General features: G+C 46.3%; 1 protein-coding gene across 1 annotated transcript; it reads left to right on the top strand.

Annotated features, from left to right (window-relative positions):
• Positions 1-1721: 1721 nt before the first annotated feature.
• Positions 1722-7443, top strand: LOC127578298 (dual specificity protein phosphatase 6-like). The gene is made up of 3 exons (XM_052030163.1): positions 1722-2560; positions 3123-3551; positions 5965-7443. Exons 1-3 carry the CDS (start codon positions 2161-2163, stop codon positions 6270-6272), a joined length of 1137 nt encoding a protein of 378 aa, XP_051886123.1. The 5' UTR covers positions 1722-2160; the 3' UTR covers positions 6273-7443.
• The last annotated feature ends 16146 nt before the right edge of the window (positions 7444-23589 follow it).

Genomic DNA, 23589 nt, shown 5'->3' with positions numbered 1-23589 from the left:
GTTAGGGTTGCCGAGAATCCAACTAACTAAAAGATAACAAACATAAACTAAAGGTCGGCGCAAAACCGGCCTGGACTTCCTGGCTGTAACTCTATCCCTGGGAAGCCCCAGTCTTGTATCCCACTGAGATCAAGCGTCTATCTGTAGCTTCCATTTATCACAATCCATTGACAATGTTTTAAAATGACAACGTTATTGCTGCGTTGGAGACGCCTGTGCTTCTAACAGACTTTATAAGGACACGTAAAGGGAATCTTCCTATTTTCAACAGTACGATTTTAAAAAAGTAATGTTGTTCCCTGAGTTTATTGGAATCATTCTTAGGTTTTTTTTTCTCTGCGCTAATTCTACAGCCCTAAGAATCAAGGTATGCCACATACACACATACAGCTGGGAATCCATATAACCACCTTCACAGCTGAGCAACATTTAAGCAAAATACACAGTGTCAAAGCACTGTCACTTGGAGCATCCAAAATCTCTAGGGTTTGTATTTAAAATGCACAATTAGTTGTTATTTGCTTGTGATGTATCTCAGGTTATGGGAACCGGATACAAGGCACACTTGGAGAGGTACTTGTCTCCTACACACGCCAATAAACCATATCAAACAGCCTGCCATTCAGAATTACTCTCCCAGAAAATATGATTTGATATGATTTCGTCCTATCTCCCTTATCGGTTCAAAAAACTGTCATGCATTGCCAATGTTAAAATGAGATATTTTAAAATTGCCTTTGAAGAAAAAGCTTCGTTATTGTCGATAACCTACCTAGAAATCCATGCGTTATCCTGCAACCCCCTCCCTCACTATACACCCCCATTAGCAAGTCGGAATGACACTGACACGTATGACAATTCAGTGTGTTTCAGATATTTTTTTTACACCCAATGTTAACTGCACCAAAACAATTGCAATGCATCCCATATTACGGCGCATTCACCGATTTAAACTCAGAATCGGCGCATTTTCGTTCATATTTTCCCTTTGGAATTTAATCGAATTCTTAACAATGAAATCGGGTATTAACACCATCTCCCGGCGGTGCAACGTACAGTTAAGGTTCCTTTTTCCAAATCTTTAGGGCTGCATCCTTTTATTTTTAAAAATAAGATCCGTGCATTTAGCTTTGAATATAAATAAAGATTATACATGTGTGTGGGGCGGGGTGGAGTGAGAGGGAGTCTGCAGGACGGGAAACTGATGCAGCGCAGTCCTTTCAATGGATTTTTTAAAGATCCCCATTCAAAAAAAAGGCTCGCCGATGGATTCCGGAGGAATACCACACTGGCATTTCCTGTCAAAACAGTTAAAGAGTATCACAGGCAGCGCTGTGGGCTAATGCTCTAAACCGCCGAGAATTAATTTGTATCGATCACTAACATTAGCCCGCAGTTGTGTAATTAATACCGGGGAAATCTCCCCCGGTGAGATTTGTATGACTAGAGTTTTTAATGGGATTTTTGTTTATTAATGTGTCAATTTCTTTGCCTATTTGGCTCCTCTTCCCCCCTCCTCCCCTACACTCCTTTGAGACAAGAGAGCGGAAATTCCTGTATCCGATTACGATAAAAAATCCAATCTCTCTCTCTCTCTCTCTCTCTCTCCCCTCTTTGTGAATGGCATTTCCAAGGCTCGTTTGCATACACACACACTCCAATCCGGGTCGTCGCCCCGGTAACGCGGTGACGGCAGGGGCAGTGGCGAGCGGTGATTGGACGGCGGCCGCTGAATGTATCTATCGGTGAGGCGGGGCGGGGACGGCGGAGTGTTTCTATTGAAGAAACGCCGAGCGCTGGCTGGCGGCTGTGGTGCAAGCGACGCGGCGCCATCCAGGGTCATTGAGAAAAAAAGGGACTGCGAGCGTTAAATCTACCATTCAGCAATCCGAGCCCAGTCGCCGACAGATGCAGTCCAGCTCGCTCCTTCTTGAGGGGGGGAAATACAGTTTTTTCCCCAGACGAATTTTGCAGTTAAAAAATTAATTTTTTTTTTGCAATTTCAGGTTTTATTTGCAGAGAAACATTTTGCAATTTGCAAAGACATTTCTCTGCAAGTTGGGGAGAGGGGTGTTCCCATTGATAAAAAAAAAGTCGACAGGTTTGGCGGCCGTCTTGTTTTAAAACTGATGCACAGTCAGTGAATTTTGTTTTGCCCCCATGTTAGAGAAATTACCCTGCTGTCCGTTTGACTCGGAAATGGCGATCTGCAAGGCGACAGGCTGGCTCCACGACCAGTTGGAGCGAGGCAGCGACAGCCTGCTGCTGATGGACTGCCGTGCCCATGAGCTGTACGAGTCCTCACACATCGAGGCGGCCATCAGCGTGGCCATCCCGGGCCTGATGCTGCGGCGGCTCCGCAGGGGGAACTTCCCCGTCAAGTCGCTCATCTCCAACAACGAGGACAAGGAGCGCTTCGCCCGCCGCTGCAAGACCGACATCATCCTCCTGTACGACGAGAGCTCGGCCGAGTGGAACGAGAACCTCAACACCACCTCTGTACTTGGCCTACTACTGAGAAAGTTAAAGGACGAAGGGTGTAAAGTCTTCTGCTTGGAAGGTAAAATCTTTTTTCTCTGCATCAACCGTGTGGTTTTGCATTTACAAAAAGAGAATACTTATTAATATTATGTAATTTATATTCCGTTGGCAATCAGAGTTTCTGGAAGAGGAACCACTTGCTCCCCTAAAGAAAAATAGGAATTTCTGTGAATCGTAGTTCTCAACCCAGCTCTTGAAGCCCTCGTCCAAGTGACCGGGCTAGATTAACCTGGATTTTACAGTGCAGACTGGGAGTCGGTCTGCGCCGGCTGGCGGATGTTAAATCCTAATCGAATCCTTCCCTCCCAAAATAGTTGAAATTGTGGGTCCCATTCCTTGAGGAATTCCTGAATTTGATTAAAAAAAATGCACCCGAGGCGAGGTAGAGATGAGCAGGGTTGTGATTGGGAAAGGCTGCAACAACTTTTTAACAGGGAACTGGATAAATACCCGGAGGAAAATAGTGGAAGGGGCTAGCATGGCAGGAAAGGGGGCGAACGGTCTCGTTGTGTGCTGAGAGATTCCCAAGCACCGGACTGGTTTTTAATGTGACTGTCACTGCGTTTTGTTTGTGTCTGCAGGCGGCTTCAGTAAGTTCCAAGCGGAATACCCGGCGCACTGCGAAACGAACGGCGAGAGTTCGTGTTGCAGTCACTCCCCCACGGTGCCCGTCCTGGGACTCGGCGGACTCCGCATCAGCTCCGACTCGTCGGACATCGAGTCGGACGCCCCGAACAGCGCGACCGAGTGCGAGAGCAGCCCGCTCTCCAACAATCACCAGCCACCCTTCCCGGTCGAGATCTTGCCCTATCTCTACCTGGGCTGCGCCAAGGACTCCACCAACCTCGACGTGTTGGAAGAACACGGTATCAAGTACATCCTGAACGTCACCCCCAACCTCCCCAACCTGTTTGAGAACGCAGGCGAATTTAAATACAAGCAAATTCCCATTTCAGATCATTGGAGCCAGAACCTTTCCCAGTTTTTTCCTGAAGCGATTGCATTTATAGGTAAGAAATTCTGCTTAAAAATCTCTCCACCAAATGCTTAGCACGGGTTCCTGTGAACGTCTCTGGTGTTGCTTTGTTGGCCCTGCAGAAATTTCCAAAATAGATATAATGCAATAATTAAAAACAATCCAAATAAAATTTGTAGTAAGATAGCTAGGCCAAATGAAATGGAAATTCCATTTGCCAGTCTAAATATCATTTGGAAACAAAAGCCTTTGACAGCCCGGAGAAATAGTTGCTTAAATTAGGGGCAGGTTTGTTTTGTATTTGTAATATAGCAGAGGAACAACGATAAATGAAAATCAAAGAAACACAGATGCCGGAAATCTGAAATATAAACAGAAAAGGCCGGAATCAGTCATGGAAGGGAAACAGTTAACCTGTCAGGTTGAAGTGCCTTTGTCAGAACTGGGATGAAAACAAGTCAGTTTTGGAAATCAGGAAAATTAAAACTAACTTGTTTTCTCTCTTTCCCACTTGTGGTGAAGAAGTCTTGACTTGAAAGTCTTCTCTCTCGCTCTCCCCATGGATGCTGCCTGACCTGCTGAGTTTTTCCAGCATTTTCTGACTGCATTTCAGATTTCTAGCATTTTTAATTTTCATTGTTGGTTGAGGATGACAATGTGAGCACCAACGTTTGAAGGTTGTGTCATGGTAAAAGGTTGTTGAGCCAATGTAATGCACGACATGAGTTTATAATGAAGACATATGTCCCTTTTTAACCCAACTGTGTTTATTTTAAAAAAAAGCAAGCCACATTTTCCACAACTCTGGTCATATTTCCAAAAAAAAGGAAATGGAAATTGGAATAAACTTGTACCGGATTCTGGGAAAGGCGCAGCATATCCGCAATGGTGCTTTGGAACATTTCAGATGCTTTGCATTCAGTAATTGTGGGCGTCTCTTGGCTGTGTCTGCGCAAACTATTGGCAAAAAAGTCCTCCTGTGTGTGTGTGTGTGTGTGTGTGTGTGTGTGTGTGTGTGTGTGTGTGTGTGTGTGTGTGTGTGTGTGTGTGTGTGTGTGTGTGTGTGTGTGTGTGTGTGTGTGTGTGAGGCAGTGGTCCAGAATTAGAATCAGGTTTATTATCACTGACTTAGATGACACGACATTTGTTGTTTTTCGGCAGCAGTACAGTGCAAAGGCATTAAAAATTACTATAAATTACAAAAATAAATCAATAGTGCAACAAAAAAAAGGAATAATGAGTTAGTGTTTGTGGGACCGTTCAGAAATCTGATGACGGGGGGAAGGAAGCTGTTCCTGAATCCTGAGCGAGGGTCACCTATGAGTTGAAGCTTAATCTACAAATATAAAGGATTTTCAATATATCTCAGTTATACCATCTGATTTTCGGACTTAAAACATCGATAGATCTATACATAAGCCCATAGCTCATAGCTATTTCATAGCTCAGAGGTACCATATTTTTAGTGATCCCACAAGATTTAAATTATGAGATCATAAGCTCTTGTTTTCAAAAAAAATGACCAACAGACAAATGGATTCCAATATAAAGTATTAAACAAGTTCTAAAAGGATCCCCGTGGTTTATGTGTGCAGACAACATAGTTATAGGTTTAACCAGAACCAATGTAATTACAATCCCCGAGGCGCGTCCTGCAGTTTGGGGCTAATTTGAACCTTGGCGGAAGGAATTTCGGCTAGAAGCCACAGAGAAACTAATCTGGAGGCATTGTAATGCATTTCCTCCTACAAAGGAAACCATTTTCAGGCAATGTTCACATCCTGTTCCTGTTAATGGGCCCCGTCCCCTGTGACTCTCCCTTTCTTTTGATATGCCTGAATGCCTCTATTGTGGAGAGAAGCACAGCATTTGGGAGAATAAGTTAATAAACTTTACAGCCAGGGAGTCTCTACATAGAAGACATTCACTGCCATCTTGCAAACTTTCTATTGAAACATTCATGCACAGACATCAATACACCAGAGAATGAATGCACTTTTTTGTTAGCAGTGACCCATTTCAAACCACACCGGGATTCTCGGTTACACTTCTGTTGCAGTGTAGCCTTTAACGTCACTGGCTTTCTAAAACAGTGCTTTGCAAGTCAAGGTTTCTGCAATTGTTTGATTTGCACAGGAAGCTTTCTTACAAACTGTTGAACATAAATTACTGGCTTTCTGACTTGTCCAAGAAGCTGAGACAGAATGAGAAATTTTGATTGGAGGGGGTGGGAGGGAGTGAGTTGCCATGCAATTTTGCAAATTGTTCTATGGGGGCACAGAAGAAGGCCATTTGGCCCATTGTCTGTATGCCAGCTCCTGTCTCTGCGTATAACCTTACAAATTATTCTTTCTCTAATTAAGTGGATGTTTTTCCAAGCTGCTAGGACTGTCGATGCTGTAACTCCGACTGACCTTCCTGTTCTGTTTTTCTTTTATCTTTCTCAGATGAAGCTCGTAACCAGAGCTGTGGTGTCCTGGTGCACTGCTTGGCTGGCATCAGCCGATCAGTCACAGTGACCGTGGCCTACCTGATGCAGAAGCTGAACCTCTCCATGAACGATGCCTACGACATCGTGAAGATGAAGAAGTCCAACATCTCCCCCAACTTCAACTTCATGGGGCAGCTGCTGGACTTTGAGCGGACGCTGGGCCTCAGCAGCCCCTGCGACAACCGGGTCCCCACCCAGCCCCTCTACTTCACCACCCCCACCAACCACAACGTCTTCCAGCTCGACTCGCTCCAGTCCACTTGACCTGATGACCCAACGCCGACGGAAGAGGCTGGGGAGGAATTTTTAAAGGTCGAATCACTGACACATAACGGGGTCGACCTGGCTCTGGAAAAGAATAACTGATCTCACTGAAAGCAGCTTGACTCTTGTCCAAGCAGCCTATTGTGGAAAGGGGGGGTTGGTTTCCCTGACCTTTGACTTTGAGGCCGTTGATGGTTCACAAGGTTAGTTGGGAAAGTGCAGTGGCTGAAAGCTTTGCAGTCTAAAGAAGGGACAAAAAAGAGGTGTCAGGTGTAGCACTTGTGCTCCCGCTCAATGCTCTCTTTTTCCGTCCTACTGGTAACTAAATGTGTCTTCAGTGAAGACTTTGTCAATTCACACTAGTAGGGAAAAGTAAAAAAAAGTTTTGTGGAGTTCTGGAACTGGCCACGATTTTGTCTCTGTACTCGTGATCTTGTCGAGTATCTCACAGCATGACTTCTGTATATATTGTCTGCATACAAATCCAGTGTCATAATCGAATGTCAGCTGAGGTTCTGTACTTTTGGACAGGGTGTTAGAAGGAATCTAGCTTCCTGTAAGGTACTTGCTTGTATTGAATCTGTTCTACCTGCTGACTCATGGGACTGACAGTTTGGAAGTGTGTAACTATGTAAATCAATGTTATGTTTTGATTCATTGCTGGGACAGTATATGCCAAAAATCATTTTCTTCAACTGTTCTGCTTTGATATGCTTTATCTACGTGTGAGTGTAATTTAAAGCTGCTTTTTGATTTATTCCCTTTATATTTTGTCTATTCTAAACTGAGAGCCTTGTTTATGTGTATATAGTGTTTGTGTTTTCTTGCTTATGAACGAGTAGACTGTTCTTTGGATACAGGGGACCCAGACTGTTTCTTCGGGTTTTAATTTGGACAATGCCCAAGTCATACAGTGCATTACCTCTGTGCAGACTCTTCAGGGAAATTAATTGTGAATGCAATAGATTTTTTTTCTAAGTCTGTATTTAAAACTGGAAAGCCAGTACTGTATGTATGCAATGCACTTGCTGTAGTTCAGTAGCCAGTGGGAAGCTGTTCCCCATTCTGTTGTCACAGGCGGCTTAATGTGGAATGGGGATTTATTCTAAGAATGATTGATTGTATTATACTAAGTTATTAATAAATAACTATTTTGCCTATATAGAACCTCACATAAGTCTTGGCCATTATTTAATTAACAATATTCAATGAGTCATGGACTTGCACCCCAAGGTCTCTCTACTTTTCCAACACTGTTAAGGGTCATCTCTATAGAACTCTGGTTAGGCTGCATTTAGAGTATTACGTACAATTCTGGTCACCTTACTATAGGAAAGATGTCGAGGCTTTAGAGAGGGTGCAGAGGAGGTTTACTAGGATGCTGCCTGGATTAGAGGCATGTGCTATAAGGAGAGGCTGGGCAAACTTGGGCTCTTTTCTCTGGAGCAGCGGAGGCTGAGGGGTGATCTGTTGGAAGTGTATAAAATTATGAGGGGCATAGATAGGGTGGACAAGCAGTATCTTTTATCCAATACCAGAGGGCATGCATTTAAGGTGAGGGGGGGGGTAGGTTCAGAACAGACGTGAGGGGTATGTTTTTTACTGAGAGAGTAGTGGATGCCTGGAATGCGTTGCCTGATATGGTGGTGGAAGCAAGTTCATTGGGGGCTTTCAAGAAGGGCTTGGATGGGCACATGAATGAGAGGAAAATGGAGGGATATGGATATTCTGTAGGTAGGAGGGATTAGCTATGTCAACACAACATTATGGGCCAAAGGGCCTGTTCTAATATTTAGGGATCCGTGAAATCGCTCAGCTTTTAAGGAAGCTTCATGTTCAGAAACTAATAGCAATAATTGGCAACTTGTGCTTGTTTCAAAAAGTACATCCTGTCTGCAATGTCCTTGACTGGTTTGGGGAAGTGGATGTGGGATTGCTCATCCGATATGTATGTGTGTGTGTGTGTGTGTGTGTGTGTGTGTAGGCTTCCAGTGGCATCGCCTCCTGCACTCCTGTTTGAGGAAGTGGCTCCTATTTTTAAACGAGGATGGAAATGAAAAGAGGAAGACCAGGGCACTGGTTAGACGGGTCGTATCAAATCAGGAAGATTCTCACCGTCTCGGGTTTCCACATGGCTCCAATGTGCAGGATCAACTGAGTTGTAGACTCAGCCAGCTCCATCACAGGCACAACCCTCCCCACCATCGAGGACATCTTCAAGAGGCGGTACCTCAAGAAGGAGGCATCTATCGTTAAGGACCCTCATCACCCGGGACACGCCCTCTTCTCGTTACTACCATCGGGAAGGAGGTACAGGAGCCTGAAGACCCACACTCAACGATTCAGGAACAGCTTCTTCCCCTCCACCATCAGATTTCTGAACGGTCCATGAACCCATGAACACTACCTCATTATTCCTCTTTTACACTATTTTTTGGTAACAGAGTAACCTTTCTGTCTTGCGCTGTACTGCTGCTGCAAAACAACAATTTTCACGACATACGTCAGTGATAATAAACCTGATTCTGGAGACATAGATTAGTACAGGGTAGAATAAAACCACTCGGCCCATCGAATCTATGCTGGCTTTCTCAAAGAGTTAGTCCCAGAACCATGTCCTTTACCCATATTTCTGCTGTTTCCTTCCTCTACACGTTTTTACTTAAAAATACCTTCTGAAGGCATGCACTTTGTATAAAGGAATCAATATCGAAATATGGCAGCCACTATAGAATCATGAGGGGCAGAGATAGGGTGAATGCACACCGTCTTTTTCCCAGGGTTGGGGAATCAAGAACTAGAGGGCATAGGTTTAAGGTGAGAGGGGAGAGATTTAATAGGAACTTGAGGGGCAACTTTATTACACAAAGGGTGGTATCTATGTGGAATGAACCGCCAGAGGAAGTGGCTGAGGCAGGTACATTAACAACATTTAAAAGACACTTGGACAGGTACATGGATAAGAAAGGTTTAGAGGGATATGGGCCAAACGCAGGCAAATGGGATGAGTGTAGATGGGCATCTTGGTCGGCATGGACCAGTTGGGCCGAAGGCCCTGTTTCTGTGCTGTATGACTCCTATAAATATTTCCCCCTCTGTTGCTTTGCTAAGTACCTTAACACCATGCCTTCTGGCTATCGACCCCTTTATTGAAATCTCACCACTTTATTCACCTCTTTCAAATCTCCCTGCAGCATTTTTGTTGCTTACAGAACAATTCCAATCCTTCATTCTAAAGATTGGGGAATTACATCCAGGTAAATCTCTTCTACACACTTTTCCTAAACATTCACGTAGCTCCCGAACTCTGCCACAGTTGGATACAGTATTCTAACTGGTATTTCAGTTGATGGAATTGGTATTGGTTTATTATTGTCACTTGTGCCAAGGTACAGTGAGAAACCTGTCTTGCATACCGTTCATACAGATCAATTCATTACTCAGCGCATTGAGGTAGTACAAGGTAAAACAATAACAGAACACCGAATAAAGTGTTATAGCTACAGGGAAGTACATTGCAGGCAGACAATAAGGTGCAAGGCCATAACTAGGTAGATTGTGAGGTCAGAGTCCATTTTATCGTACGAGGGGACCATCCAATAGTCTTATAACAGCGGGATAGAAACTGTCCTTGAGCCTGGTGGTACGTGCTTGCAGGCTTTTGTATCTTCTGCTCGATGGGAGGGGGGAGAAGAGAGAATGCCCAGGGTGAGTGGGGCCTTTGATTATGCTGGCTGCTCTACCGAGGCAGTGAGAAGTATGGACGCGGTTTTTTACTCTTTGATTTTACTTACAACTTGGAAGCCTATGTATGTTATGAGCCTGTCCTGCTGTCTTCACAGATTTGGAGTACATCCGGGTCTCTCTCCCACCCTCTCCAAACACCACTGATTCAATGATTTCCACATTAGTGCAGTGGTTAGCGTAACACTATTACAGCGCCAGCGACCTGGGTTCAATTCCGGCCACTGTCTGAAAGGAGTTTGTACATCCTCCCCGTGTCTGCGTGGGTTTCCTCCGGGTGCTCCAGTTTCCTCCCACATTCCAAAGACGTACGGGTTAGGAAGTTGTGGGCATGCTACGTTGGCACCGGAATCGTGGCGACACTTGCGGGCTGCCCCTCAGAACATTCTGCGCAAAAGATGTATTTCACTGTGTGTTTCGATGTACATGTGACTAATAAAGAAATATAAAAACCAGGGTGCAGCTGAAGAGGGGCTTCTAAGGTGCACGGTAGATCACGGAAAATCACAGAAAAATTTTGCTGCATTGGAAGAAAACAGCAGTCAATATGTTCCTTCGTTGAATGCTGTCAGGATTAGCTTGGGGGGAGGCTGAGAGACATCCAAACTTGCCTCCAAACACGTCGAGACCTGCAAAGCAGCAGTAAGGAGAGCAAGATGAATGTACAAGCTGAAAGGTCAGGCTGATACCTCAGCAGACCCCGTCACACCAACGAAGGCAGTGTATTGTGGACGCTGGGCACTCGGCTTGGGACGCTGAGAGACGAGAGGGAGACAGAAATCCTGGACTTGGCGTGGAGAAGGGCACGAAGGTAATCGCTGGTGTAAGCTGATTTATGAGGAGCGATTAGAAAAATGCTGACTCTTCAAGTCTTGCCCGGAATTAAATATTAAGTGGAACAGGGGTCAGCCCCTGCTCTGTAAATGCTGAGAAGTATTTAAAGGCTATTACTTGAGCAAGTTTCTCCACCTCCCCTACTGCCTTGGTATCAAATATCTGATGCCTCTCCTGTGCAATGCCTCACATCTGATTTCCCTCCATTACAGACACTATATAAATGCAGGTTGGTGCCATTAAACTACAAGTGCAAACTACAGAAAAGCAAATGCTGGTCTGATGACAGGAAACGTTTAAAATAAATAGTAATCAATGCCAGGATGTAGGGCTGTAACTCTGGAACCAGTTCTGATGCTGTTAGACTTTCCCCTGGGAATCAGGGTTTCTTCACGGAAGCTGTGCTTTGTGACAAAGCTCCCTTGGGCAGCGTTGTGCTCCTCACAGAACACCAACGACCCAAGTTCGATCCTGACCTCCGGCGCTGTCTGTGTGGCGGTTGCATGGTCTCTCTGTAATCATGTGGGTGCTTCAGTTTCCCCCCCCATGTCCCAAAGGTGGATTAAACATAGAACATAGAACATAGAACAGCACCAGACAGGCCATTCAATGTTGTGCCGATCTCGATGCCAATTTATACTAAAAGTCATCTTCCTCTGGGTTAATTGGCCACTGTAAATCACCCCTGATGTGGAAGTCAGGGGGTAGAATCTTGCGTGGGAGTTGAGAGGAGCATAAGGTTCTGCCCTAACCGCATCTACAAGTTTGCAGTTGATACCACCGTAGTGGGCCATATCTCAAATAACGATGAGTTGAAGTACAGGAAGAAGATAGAGAGCTTAGTGACATGGTGTCATGACAACAACCTTTCTGTCAGTGTCAGCAAAACAAAAGAGCTGGTCATTGACTTCAGGAAAGGGGGTGGTGTACATGCAGCTGTCTACATCAATGGTGCTGAGGTTGAGAGGGTTGAGACCTTCAAGTTCCTAGGAGTGAACATCACCAATAGCCTGTCCTGGTCCAACCACGTAGATGCCACGGACAAGAAAGCTCACCAGCGCCTCTACTTCCTCAGGAGGCTAAAGAAATTTGGCATATCCCCTTTGACACTCACCAATTTTTATCGATGCACCATAGAAGGCATCCTATCTGGATGCATCACAGCTTTGTATGGCAACTGCTCTGCCTGGGACCACAAGAAACTGCAGAGAGTTGTGGACGGCTCAGCACATCATGGAAACCAGCCTCCCCTCCATGGACTCTTGCCTTGGTGAAGCAGCCAGCATAATCAAAGACCCCACCCACCCGGGACATTCTGTCTTCTCTCCCCTTCCATCAGGTAGAAGATACAGGAGGCTCAAGGCAGCTTCTATCCCACTGTGATAAGACTATTGAACGGTTCCCTTATATGATGAGATGGTCTCTTGACCTCACAATCTACCTTGTTTGACCTTGCACTTTATTGTCTACCTGCAATGCACTTCCCTGTAGCTGTGACACTTTACTCTGTATTCTGTTATTGTTTTTACCCTGTACTACCTCAATGCACTGTGTAATGAATTGACCTGTACGAACGGTATACGAGTCTTTCACTGTACCTCGGTACAAGTGACAATAATAAACCAATACCAGTACCAAATGGGATCAGTGTAAAAATGCATGATTGATGCTCACTGTAGAACCAATGGATTGCAGGGCATGTTTCTGTGCTCGATACACCAGAGGTGTGACCATTACAACCGGTCATTCAGCTGCTTGTTATTGCAAGGACACAGCCCAGTCGGTTACCTCAAATGTCACAATTGATATGTAACCTGATACAACCCAATGCACTGGGTGTCACTGAAATCAACATAGTGTGAACCTACCGTGTGAAAATGATGTATATGTAGGTGTTATCCCTGATGCAGGGCAAATAGCATTGTCCCTGGCTGTTACGGCACTTTGCATACCTCAGTAAAACATCTCACGTTGGCAAGTGCACACACAGTTTAAAGCTGTGCTGCACTAACACCACATAGACTGAGCGTAGCCACAAATAGGAGCGACACGCAAAGTGCTGGAGGAACTCAGCGGGTCAGGCAGCATCTGTGGAGGGAGAAGGGTCGAGACCCTTCACCTGGACTTAAAGAAGGGAGATAGTTGGTATAAGGAGGGGAGGGGGAAGGGATGGAGCAAGAGCTGGCAGGTGACAGGTGGATCCAGGTGAGGAGGGGTGAGAGGCGGATGGAGGAGGGAAGTTGGGGAATAGCGACAGAGGCCGGGAGGTGAGAGGTGGAGGTGACACAGGGCTGCAGATGGTGGGATCTGATCAGAGAGGAAGGTGGAGCGTGGAACCAAATAAGGGAGGTGGGGAGGGCAGATGGGAACAGTGGGGGGGGGGGAGGGGACCCAGGGGGAGGGGTGTGTGCGTGATGGGCAGATGAGTGGGTAGAGGAGGGGAAAGAAACAGGGTGATGGGGGTGGGGTGGGGTGGGTGTAGGAAGAACTGGGTAGACCAGGAGGAGGGAGAAAAGGGACGGAGGGGAATTAGGTGACCAGAAGTTGGAGAAGTCAATGCTCCTGCCATCAGGTTGTAGACCACCCAGGGGGAATGTGAGGGGCTGTTCCTCTAGTTTACATTTAGCCTCACCCTGGCAGTGGAGGAGGCTGAGGACAGACCCACAGGTAGGATCATTTGGAGAAGGCAGTCTCATAGTAAAGCACTGTTACTCGAGGCTGGTGTATCATAGAGTCATAAGGCCTTTCGGCCCAGTGTAACCATGCCAACCGTCAAGAACCCATCTTTACTGATCCCATTTACCAGCATTTGGCCTGTCGCCTTCTACGCCTTGGAAATTTAGGTGCTCATTTCGATACACAGAAGTCAAATACTTCACTGTCTGATTGTTCGGAAATCCCAACAGTTCTGCATCTGGTCCTCCAGATGCTGATTCTGAAGCTCCTTCTCACACATCGGAGCCTGGGTATCCCGTGTTCCCTCGAAATTAACCTGGTTCTGTTTTCCTGTCCTCCCTTGAAACTTATCGGGTTCACTGGAAAATTTAATATACTGTGTAATGTCTTAAGAAAGTGGGTTAAAAGCACGGAGACACTAGAGTCTTCAGATGCTGGAACCTGGAGCACCAAACAATCTGCTGGAGGAACTCAGCAGGCTGGGCAGCATCTGTGGGGGGAGGGGGGAAGGAATTGTCGACGTTTCAGGTCGACACCCTGCATCAGGACCCGTGACTCACTCCTGATGTGGGGACTGGACCCGAAATGTCGACAGTTCCTTTCCCTTCCAAAGATGTTGCTCGACCTGCTGAGTTCCTGCAGCAGATTGTTTGTTGGATTAAAAGTGTGTTGGGTATTAATTGGAATAACATCTAATAGTCCAGAAAATCTGCTGGTCCAGAACCACCAAGTCTCACGTGTGCTGCATCAAAAGAGTTTCATTGTAGTTCTTCAACATTGTGAGACTCTATCTTCACCATATGATCAGCCAGTGTGCTCAGTTTAAAAGACCCTTTGGGTGTTAAAGATCTTCCTTAGATCCTCCTTAAGTCTCTTACACCTTGTCTCAAACCCATGCCCTCTAGTTTTTGAAACCTCTGCTATGGGGAACAGTTTCCGACCGTCTCCGCTCTGTATCAGTGCACCTGCCTTGGAATCAGGGCAACATAGATTGACTCCTGAGATGGGAATTAGTTACAGGAGGAGGGATTGAGGAAGACTGAATGCCCCAGGATTCAGGAGAATGACGGAGGACCTCACTGAGATGTACAGTTCTAAGAGGCACTGACATGGTGGAGGTTGAGAGGTTGTCTCCTCAGGCTGGTGTGTCTAGAACCAGGGGGCATTGTCAGGAGAAGACATGGGCCATATATGACTGAGCCAATGAGTAACATCTTCACTCAGAGCTCTGTGAATCTTTGGAATTCTCTGTCCCAGAGGGCTGCCGATGCTCAGACACACACATTCAGAACAGAAATGAACAGACTGTTGACCATTAAGAGGATCAGTGAGAAATTGAACTCGAAATAAAAGACCAGCCACCATCTCATTAAATGGTGCAGCAATCTCAAGGGGCCAAAAGGCCTTTTGTTCCAACTTCTTATGTCTCATCATCTTTTTGAATAAAGAAATGTCTGAGACAACTCCTAAGATCTCTGCTTTGGGATAAGATATCAACGTTGCAAAGTTAGTTCCTGTTACGCATGATGTTTAAGACCATGTGCAGACAATCCTATTCCATACTCAATAGGCAGCAGATACAGGTGGTACATGTGGTGCTTGATGCGGAATTGGAATTGGAATTAGTTTATTATTGTCACATGTGCCGAGGTAGGATGATAAACTTTGTTTTGCATGCCATCCATACAGATCATTTCATTACATCAGTGCATTGAGATCGTACAAAGGGAAAACAATAACAGAATGCAGAATAAAGTGTTACAGTTACAGAGAAAGTGCAGTGCAGGTAGACAATAAGGTGCAAGGTCACAACGAAATAGACTGTGAGGTCAAGAGTCCATCTTACCGTACTAGAGGACCATTCAATAATTTTATAACAGTGGGATAGAAGCTGTCCTTGAGCCTGGTGGTATGTGCTTTCAGGCTTTTGTATCTTCCAGGAGAGGGGAGAAGAGAGTATGTCCGGGGTGGGTGGGGTCTTTGATTATGTTGGCTGCTTTACCGAGGCAGCGAGAAGTGTAGACAGAGTCCACGGAGGGGAGGCTGGTTTCCGTGATGTGCTGAGCTGTGTCCACAACTCTCTGCAGTTTCTTGCAGTCTCGGGCAGGGAAGTTGCCGTACCAAGCCGTGATGCATCCGGATAGATGGTGAGGTATAAGATCCGGATATGGTGGGTAAGAGGATTGTTTGGCATCTTGTGTGCTCCTTCTGCTGTTCTCCCTCAGCCTCCATGTACCCTGTTGATTCCCAGATGCTCCTTCTCCATTCTGAGCAGTCACAGGCCAGGGTCTCCCGTCAGACAGTGAGGATATAGTAATTTTTTTCTGGGAGGAGCTGAAAATGTCCTTGAAGAGTTTTCGTTGTCCTGGAAACGTCAATCAGGTCATTGAGTATAGGAGTTGGGACGTTATGTTGCAGTTGTACAAGATGCTAGTGAGGCCACGGCTGGAGTATTGTGTGCAGTTTTGGTTACCCTGTTATGAGTAAGATGTCATTAAGCTGGATATAGTGCAAAGAACGTTTATGAGACTGTTGCCAGGACTCGAAGCCCTGAGAGGTTGGTCAGGCTTGGACTTTATTCCTTGGAATGTAGGAGACTGAGAGGTGACCTTATAGAGGTGTATAAAATCATGAGGGGCATAGACAGGGTGAATGCACACATTAGTGTCTTTTTCCCAGGGTAAGGGAGCCTAAAACTAGAGGGCTTAAGTTTAAGGTGAGGGGGGAAAGATTTACAAGGGACCTGAGGGGCAATTTGTTCATTTAGAAGGTCGTCTGTATATGGAATGAGCTGCCAGAGGAAGTGCTTGAGGCAGGAACAATAACAACATTTAAAAGACATTTGGACAGGTACACAGATAAGAAAGGTTTAGAGGGAGATGGGCCCAACACAGACAAATGGGATTACCTTAGATGGGCATCTTGGTCGGCTTGAACGAGTTGGACCTAAGGGCCTGTTTCTGTGTTGTATGACTCTTGACTCTTACCATGACAGAGCTCGGAGTAGAGTGCTTGTTATGGGAGCCTAGTGTCAGGAAGACAGATAATGTTTCCTGCCCACCGGAACTGCTTGAGTGAAATCAGCCCACATAACTGTTCCATCTACCCACCACTCTCTGTTTTTTTTCCACAGAGGGTGGTGGGTACATGGAACAAGCTGCCAGAGGAAGTTGTGGTAGAAGATACAATCACAATGTTTAAGAGGCATTTGGACTGGTACTTGGAAAGGAGCAGAGGGATACAGGCCTAATGCAGGCTAATGGGACTAATGTAGATAAACATCATGTTTGGCATGCATGAGTTGGGCTGAGGGGCCTCTTCCTGTGCTGTACAACTCTATGACTCTATTAAATCAGAGCTGCAATGCTGGGGATGTTGGCTGGGGAGCGGATACAGCTTTGGTTCACCAATCCTGCCAATGGAGTAAGAGGAGTTTGCGGAGACAGTGTTGTATGTTCTCCACTGGTTCGAACTGCCCACTGTCGGTTGTCCATTTTGGGGACACTTGGAGAATGGGGACCAAGGCTTCTCAGTGGACAATGAGCTTGCTGTCAGGTTTGAGGTTTTGGTCTTCAAAGGTTTCATTTATTCAATCAGTCAAAGGCCATGTGGGTGAATTTCATCATCGGCATCTCCCTCTGACATCACCACTATCGGCCTCTGACACCATCACCGCCTGCATCTGACCTCTGACATCACCATCATCTGTTCCTGACATTGTCATCATGCCTGCATCTGACACGGCAAGTGATCCATGTCACTGGGGTAATGTCGGAATTGCAGCAGTCAAATGGTGCATTGCAAGATCCCAGTTGGAAGGTTATGCTGATTGAATCAGGTGGACAGTGGTTTTGGGGAGGCTCATTGTCTGTGGGTCTCAATGACCCACATTTGTGTGGTGATCAGTTTGTAAACCACGGACTTAATCCAACCTAAACGTGAACTAATCCGCTGCCTGTGTCAACCAAGTCCCACTCACCCTTCACCCCTGTGCTTCCTGACCCACACAGCCCAATCCCTGAGTTCTCACCCTGGATTCCATGGGCATGTCCTACGTACCGATGATTCCTCCTTTGGTCCTACATGCTTCTAAGGTCTACAGTGTCCTCCAGTGGCCACCAGATGCGCATGAGAAACAAAGGACTGCAGATGCTGGAATCTAGATGAGACACACAATGATGCTGGAGGAACTCAGCAGGCCAGGCAGCATCCGTGGAGAAAAGCAGGCGGTCAACATTTCTCTGAAGAAGGGTCCTGACCCGAAACGTTGACTGCCTGCTTTTCTCCACGGATGCTGCCTGGCCTGCTGAATTCCTCCAGCATCATCGTGTTTTTTCAACCAGATTTTTCCGAGTCTCACCTCAACAGCCTGGAGCCCAAGTTCCAAAATTCCCCTCACCCACAATCTCCACGACCCTTCACACCCCAACCCTTTAAGATGTCCCTTAAAGCTTTAGTCAACAGTCTTAATATCTTATGGGGCTCAGTGTCAATTGAAACACAGTGTAGAGGTCTGGTCTGCCTGCTTAAGGAAGGTTATACTTGTGATAGAGGAAATGCAGTGAAGGTTCACCAGATATTCCTGGGATGGAGGGTTTGTCACATGAGGAAATGTTAAGTCCACCACGTGCAGACTTCCTGAAGCTTAGAAGAATGAGTCTCATTGAAACTCACAAAGATACAGAGCTTGACGGGGAGAAGTGGCGGAGCAAGAGCTGGCAGGTGATAGGTGGGTCCAGGTGAGGAGGGGTGAGAGGCAGATGGAGGAGGGGAGGGTGGGAATAGCGACAGAGGCCGGGAAGTGATAGCTGGAGCTGACAAAAGGGCTGCAGAAGGTGGGATCCGATCAGAGAGGAAGGTGGAGCAGGGAACCAATTAAGGGAGGTGGGGAGGGAAGATGGGAAGAGTGGGGGGGAGGGGACGCAGTGGGAGGGGTGTGTGTGGGTGATGGGCAGATAGAGTGGGTGGAGGAAGGGAAAGGAACAGGGTGATGGGGGGTGGGTTGGGTGTAGGAGGAACTGGGCAGATCAGGAGGAGGGAGAAAAGGGACGTAGGGGGAGCAGGTGACCAGAAATCAGAGGATTCAATGTCCATGCCATTAGGTTGTAGACCACCCGGGGGAATATGAGGTGCTGTTCCTCTTGTTTCCTCTACTGTGGTGTCTTGAACCAAGGGTCGCAGTCTCAGACCGAGGGGTTGGCCCTTCAGGATAGAGATGAGAAGAAAATAATAGAGAAGAACTACTGTAAATCTGAAAGCCCCAGCAGGTCAGGCAGCATCTGTGGAGGGAGAAACAGAATTGAAGTTTCAGGCCGAAGACCTTCATCAGAAAAAAGAAGACATTTCTTCACCCAGCGGGAAGTGAATCTTTGGAATTCTCCCTGCAAGAGAACTGTGGAGGCTCAGTCAAGATAGGGATTGATAGATTTTTGGATGTAAGAACATAAGAAATAGGAGCAGGAGTCGGCCATCCGGCCCGTCGAGCCTGCTCCGCCATTCAATAAGATCATGGCTGATCTGGCCGTGGACTCAGATCCACCTACCTGCCTTTTCCCCATCACCCTTAATTCCCCTACTATGCAAAAACCTATCTAACTGTGCCTTAAATATATTTACTGAGGTAGCCTTCACTGCTTCCCTGGGCAGAGAATCCCACAGATTCACCACTACCTGGAAAAAGCAGTTCCTCCTCATCTCTGTCCTAAATCTACTCCCCCGAATCTTGAGGCCATGTCCCCTAGTTCAAGTCTCACCTACCAGTGGAAGCAATTTTCCTGCCTCTATCTTATCTATCCCTTTCATAATTTATGTCTCTATCAGGTCTCCTCTCATTTTTCTGAATTCCAGTGAGTATAGTCCCAGGCGACTCAATCTCTGCTCATAGGCTAACCCCCTCATCTCCAGAATCAACCTGGTGAACCTCTGCACCGCCTCCAAAGCCAGTATATCTTTCCTCAAGTAAGGAGACCAGAACTACACACAGTACTCCAGGTGTGGCCTCACCAGTACCTTGTAACATATGAAGGAAGTCTAGGCAAGAATGTGCTGCTGATCTGTGGTGATCTTATTGAATGATGCAGCTTTACAAAACTCTGGTTAGACCACACTTAGAGTACTGTGTCCAGTTCTGGTCGCCTCATTATAGGAAGGACGTGGAGGTGTTGGAAAGGGTGCAGAGGAGATTTACCAGGATGCTGCCTGGATTAGAGAGTATGGATTATGAGGAGAGACTAAAGGAGCTAGGGCTTTACTCATTGGAGAGAAGGAGGAAGAGGGGAGACATGATAGAGGTGTACAAAATATTAAAGGGAATAGATAGAGTGGACAGCCAGCGCCTCTTTCCCAGGGCACCAATGCTCAATGCAAGAAGGCATGGCTTTAAGGTAATTGGTGGGAAGTTCAAGGGGGATGTTAGAGGAAGGTTTTTTACCCAGAGAGTGGTTGGTGCATGGAATGCGCTGCCTGGGGTGGTGGTGGAGGCAGGTACGTTGGTCAAGTTCAAGAGATTGTTAGATAAGCGTATGGAGGAATTTAAAATAGAGGGATATGTGGGAGGAAGGGGTTAGATAGTCTTAGGTGTGGTTTGAAGGTCGGCACAATGTGGTGGGCTGTATTGTGCTGTACTGTTCTATGGTTCTATGATGCAGCAGCTATAAAGGACCGAATGGCCTTAACCTGGTTCTATTGTTGATGTTTTGCACTGTGTTAAAGACACTGCAGGAATCCAGAGGAAGGAAGAGGACGGAACTTCAAGCCATCATTGCTGTAGGGTGGATTCGTATTCCCTGCGGTAGATGAAGGCTCAGAGAGCTGAGCACAGAGGCAACTCCACCCACAGCTGGTGAGAAATGATGAAGTACGACAAAACTCAACAAGTTAATCCCTCCCTGACACCCTCCCCCCTTTCTGCTTCACTTGGTAACAGAAGCAATGGTGCACTTGTATTTTCACTTCAGAATTAACAATCCCCCAGGGTAGTTTTAAAATTTGATTTAAAGAAAAAATTAGCCTTGTCCTGGGAATTAGCTGCAGCAAAGGGGCAAGTTGCGAAAGAGTGGAACAGGTTGTTGCTAAGCCTGGCCTGTGCTAATCTCCCTGCCAACAGCTTCCGTTGCCCATGTCGATTGCACACTGTACCAACTGACGGAGATTTTGTGGAGGCCTCGGCAATTTCCTGGCCAGCTGCATTTCAAGTGCTTTCTGCAAATTAAGGATGCAGATAATTTTAGCGAAGGGAGAGAGAGAGGGATAAAACCTGCCTCTCTTATTCTGTAGGTTATTAATCTCTGCCTTCCTCCCAGGATCCACAGATACACTGTTCTGGGCTTGCATGAAGCTGACAGATGGGCTTCCCAGAATCTCACTGCAGCTGAGGTCTGTTGTGTCCTGAGTAGCTGAAGATGATCAAACCGGCCACCACTGCTGGCTGCGAGCCACAGCCCATTACACACAGCAGCAAGTCCGTCAGTGGCTGTGTGCCGGAGAACAGCTGGGAAGTCGTTTGAACAAAGTTTGTGGTGACATCTATGATGAAAGTTGAGACCACTTAAATGCACAAAAAATGCACCCACCATTCATGTGCACACACACCCACCGCCCCCACACACATAAACACACACACACACAAACAAACACGTACACACACACACACACACACACACACACACACAAACACACACAAAACCATACACAAACCTGTGCACTAATTGACACATACACAGACAGGCACACACAAACAAACCAATACATATATAAATAACACAGACAGATAGACACACACACACATGCACACATACACACAAACACACATACAAACACACGCATGTGCACACACATGCACACTCATGTACACACATGCACGTATACAAACACACACATCAGTACACACGTGTGCAATGCACACACATACATATGCACACACATGTACACATACAAACACACCCCCCCACATGCATACATGAACATACATGCATACATATACAAACACATACACACACACACACGTGTACACACACACATACACAGAAATGCAGACAGAAAGACATCTTCTCTGACAGTCCCAGTTCTCTGGGCTCAGGTGTCTGGAGAACAGGGTGAGATCCACAGACTCTGCCACATGTGGGTGGATAGAGGCTGATGGGGCGGACAGGTGGGTTGGATTGGACTGTTGCAAGCTTCTGCTGCTGCCCGCACCAGACCTCCCTGAGGCCTGATCAGAGAGACCCAAAGACCTCAATGCCTGTTCAGTTGCTTCTCTGCCTCCAGCTGGGGGGGGGTGGGGGGGGGGGTGCGTCCTGAACCAGGGATTCCCAGGAGTTAGTGAGGTTGTTGCAATTTTTTAAGGAGCTCTCAGGACATCCTTGAATTGCAGAGGCAGAATTGGTGGTACCTCTCCAGCGATTTGTGTTTCCAATGCTGAGCTGCTATACCTCACTAGACCATGAACTTGGTCTTGGGGTTGAAGTCTTGGGCTTCAGTCATTCTTTTTTCCTTACTGAGGACCATGGTGGATTCCACCATCAATGTTTGGCCTCAGTGGGAATTGGCTCCCGAAGTAAGGGAAGTCATTCACATTGACCAAGGTCTTATTGTGGATCTTGCTTGTCAGAGGGTGGTGTTGTGTGGCTAGGGGGAGCATTGGTGAAGGGTCTTTGTCTGCCGGGTGTTTAACTCAAGACCTATCCCTCTCGTACACTTCAGTGAAGGGGTCAACAATGGTTTGGAGCTTGGACTCGGAACCTGCGCTGTTGCAAGTGTTATCTGCATATTGTCGATTGATAACCGAAATGGTTGCGGTCTTGGATCTGAAGTGGAGGCATGGACAGTTGAACAAGTTACTACTCATCCTGTGGGTTAGCTGCTAGTCAGAAACCTGCTGGAGGTAAGGTGCAGAGCAGGGAGGATAGTGTGATAGTGTGGCTTCACTTGTCTTCAATTCGCATTGGGATTGGGTCCGTGGTGGATCAAGATTTGCAAGTCATTGTAGGCCGAAGGGCCTGTTCTGTGCTGTACTGTTCTATGTTCTATGTTCTATGTTCTATCCCTTTCAGTTGACAAAGCTGAAAGTTTTCCCAAGGTCAACAAAGGTCAAGGACAGTGGTTGATGCTGCTCCCTGCACTGTTCTGGGACTTGTTGCACAGTGAAGATCATGTCTGTGACACAGACATACTCAGTCAGAGATATACACACACACACACACACTCACAAATATAGACACACAAATACACACAGACAGACATGCACACACACAGATAAATATATACACACACATCGGGACACACAGACAGAGATACACAGACATATGCAAGTGCAAACATACTCAAAGATACACACACAGATAGAGATACATGGACCCACACACACACACACACACACACACACACACACACACACACACAGATACACAGACACCGACAAATACACACACGTACACTCACAAACACACAGACAAAGATACAGACTCATATAAATACACACACACACAGATGCACAAAAAGTTATACAGACTGAGACATACTTCTATACTCAGACCTGTAAAGATGCACAGACACATGCACAAACACAGGATGAAAACAAACTAACAAAGCCTTCTTACAATGAATTATTTCACCATTTATCAGTATTTTAAGGTCTGGGCTCTTGTGTGCAATCATCGCACCCCATGCATCGTCCACCAGCTGTTAAGCAAAACCACTCATTGATCTGGAAGCTCAGATTTACAAGTGCCTACAACTTCCCACTGATCAACCTCAGCAGTTTGTAAATGGCAAGAATTATCCAACTGCCTTCACCATTAATGCAATAGCCTTAAAGAGACAGGCCACATTGAACCCACTCAGCTCTCGTACATGGATTAATACATTGCGCTTTGCAACAACATCTTGCATTTACTTGGCACCTTTTAATGCAACAGTAATGTTCCAAGACGTTTCATTTCAAACAAAATTTGACACTGAGCCACATAAAAGGATATTAGACCAGATGGCCTAAAGCTTAGTCAAAGAGGTAGGTTTTAAGAGGAATCTTAACAGAGGAAAGAGAAGTGGGAAGATTTAGGAAGGA

Source organism: Pristis pectinata, chromosome 15, assembly GCF_009764475.1.
Source record: "Pristis pectinata isolate sPriPec2 chromosome 15, sPriPec2.1.pri, whole genome shotgun sequence".
NCBI classification, from domain to species: Eukaryota; Metazoa; Chordata; class Chondrichthyes; order Rhinopristiformes; family Pristidae; genus Pristis; species Pristis pectinata.
Note: the sequence above shows the minus strand (reverse complement) of the source record. Positions and strands in the feature narration are given on the sequence as shown.

Excerpts from the sequence above, each read along its gene's own strand:
- LOC127578298 (XM_052030163.1), top strand. The coding sequence starts at position 2,161 with ATGTTAGAGAAATTACCCTGCTGTCCGTTTGACTCGGAAATGGCGATC. Across the intron at positions 2,561-3,122 it reads TAAAGTCTTCTGCTTGGAAG|GCGGCTTCAGTAAGTTCCAA; the intron begins GTAAAATCTTTT and ends TTGTGTCTGCAG. Across the intron at positions 3,552-5,964 it reads TGAAGCGATTGCATTTATAG|ATGAAGCTCGTAACCAGAGC; the intron begins GTAAGAAATTCT and ends TATCTTTCTCAG.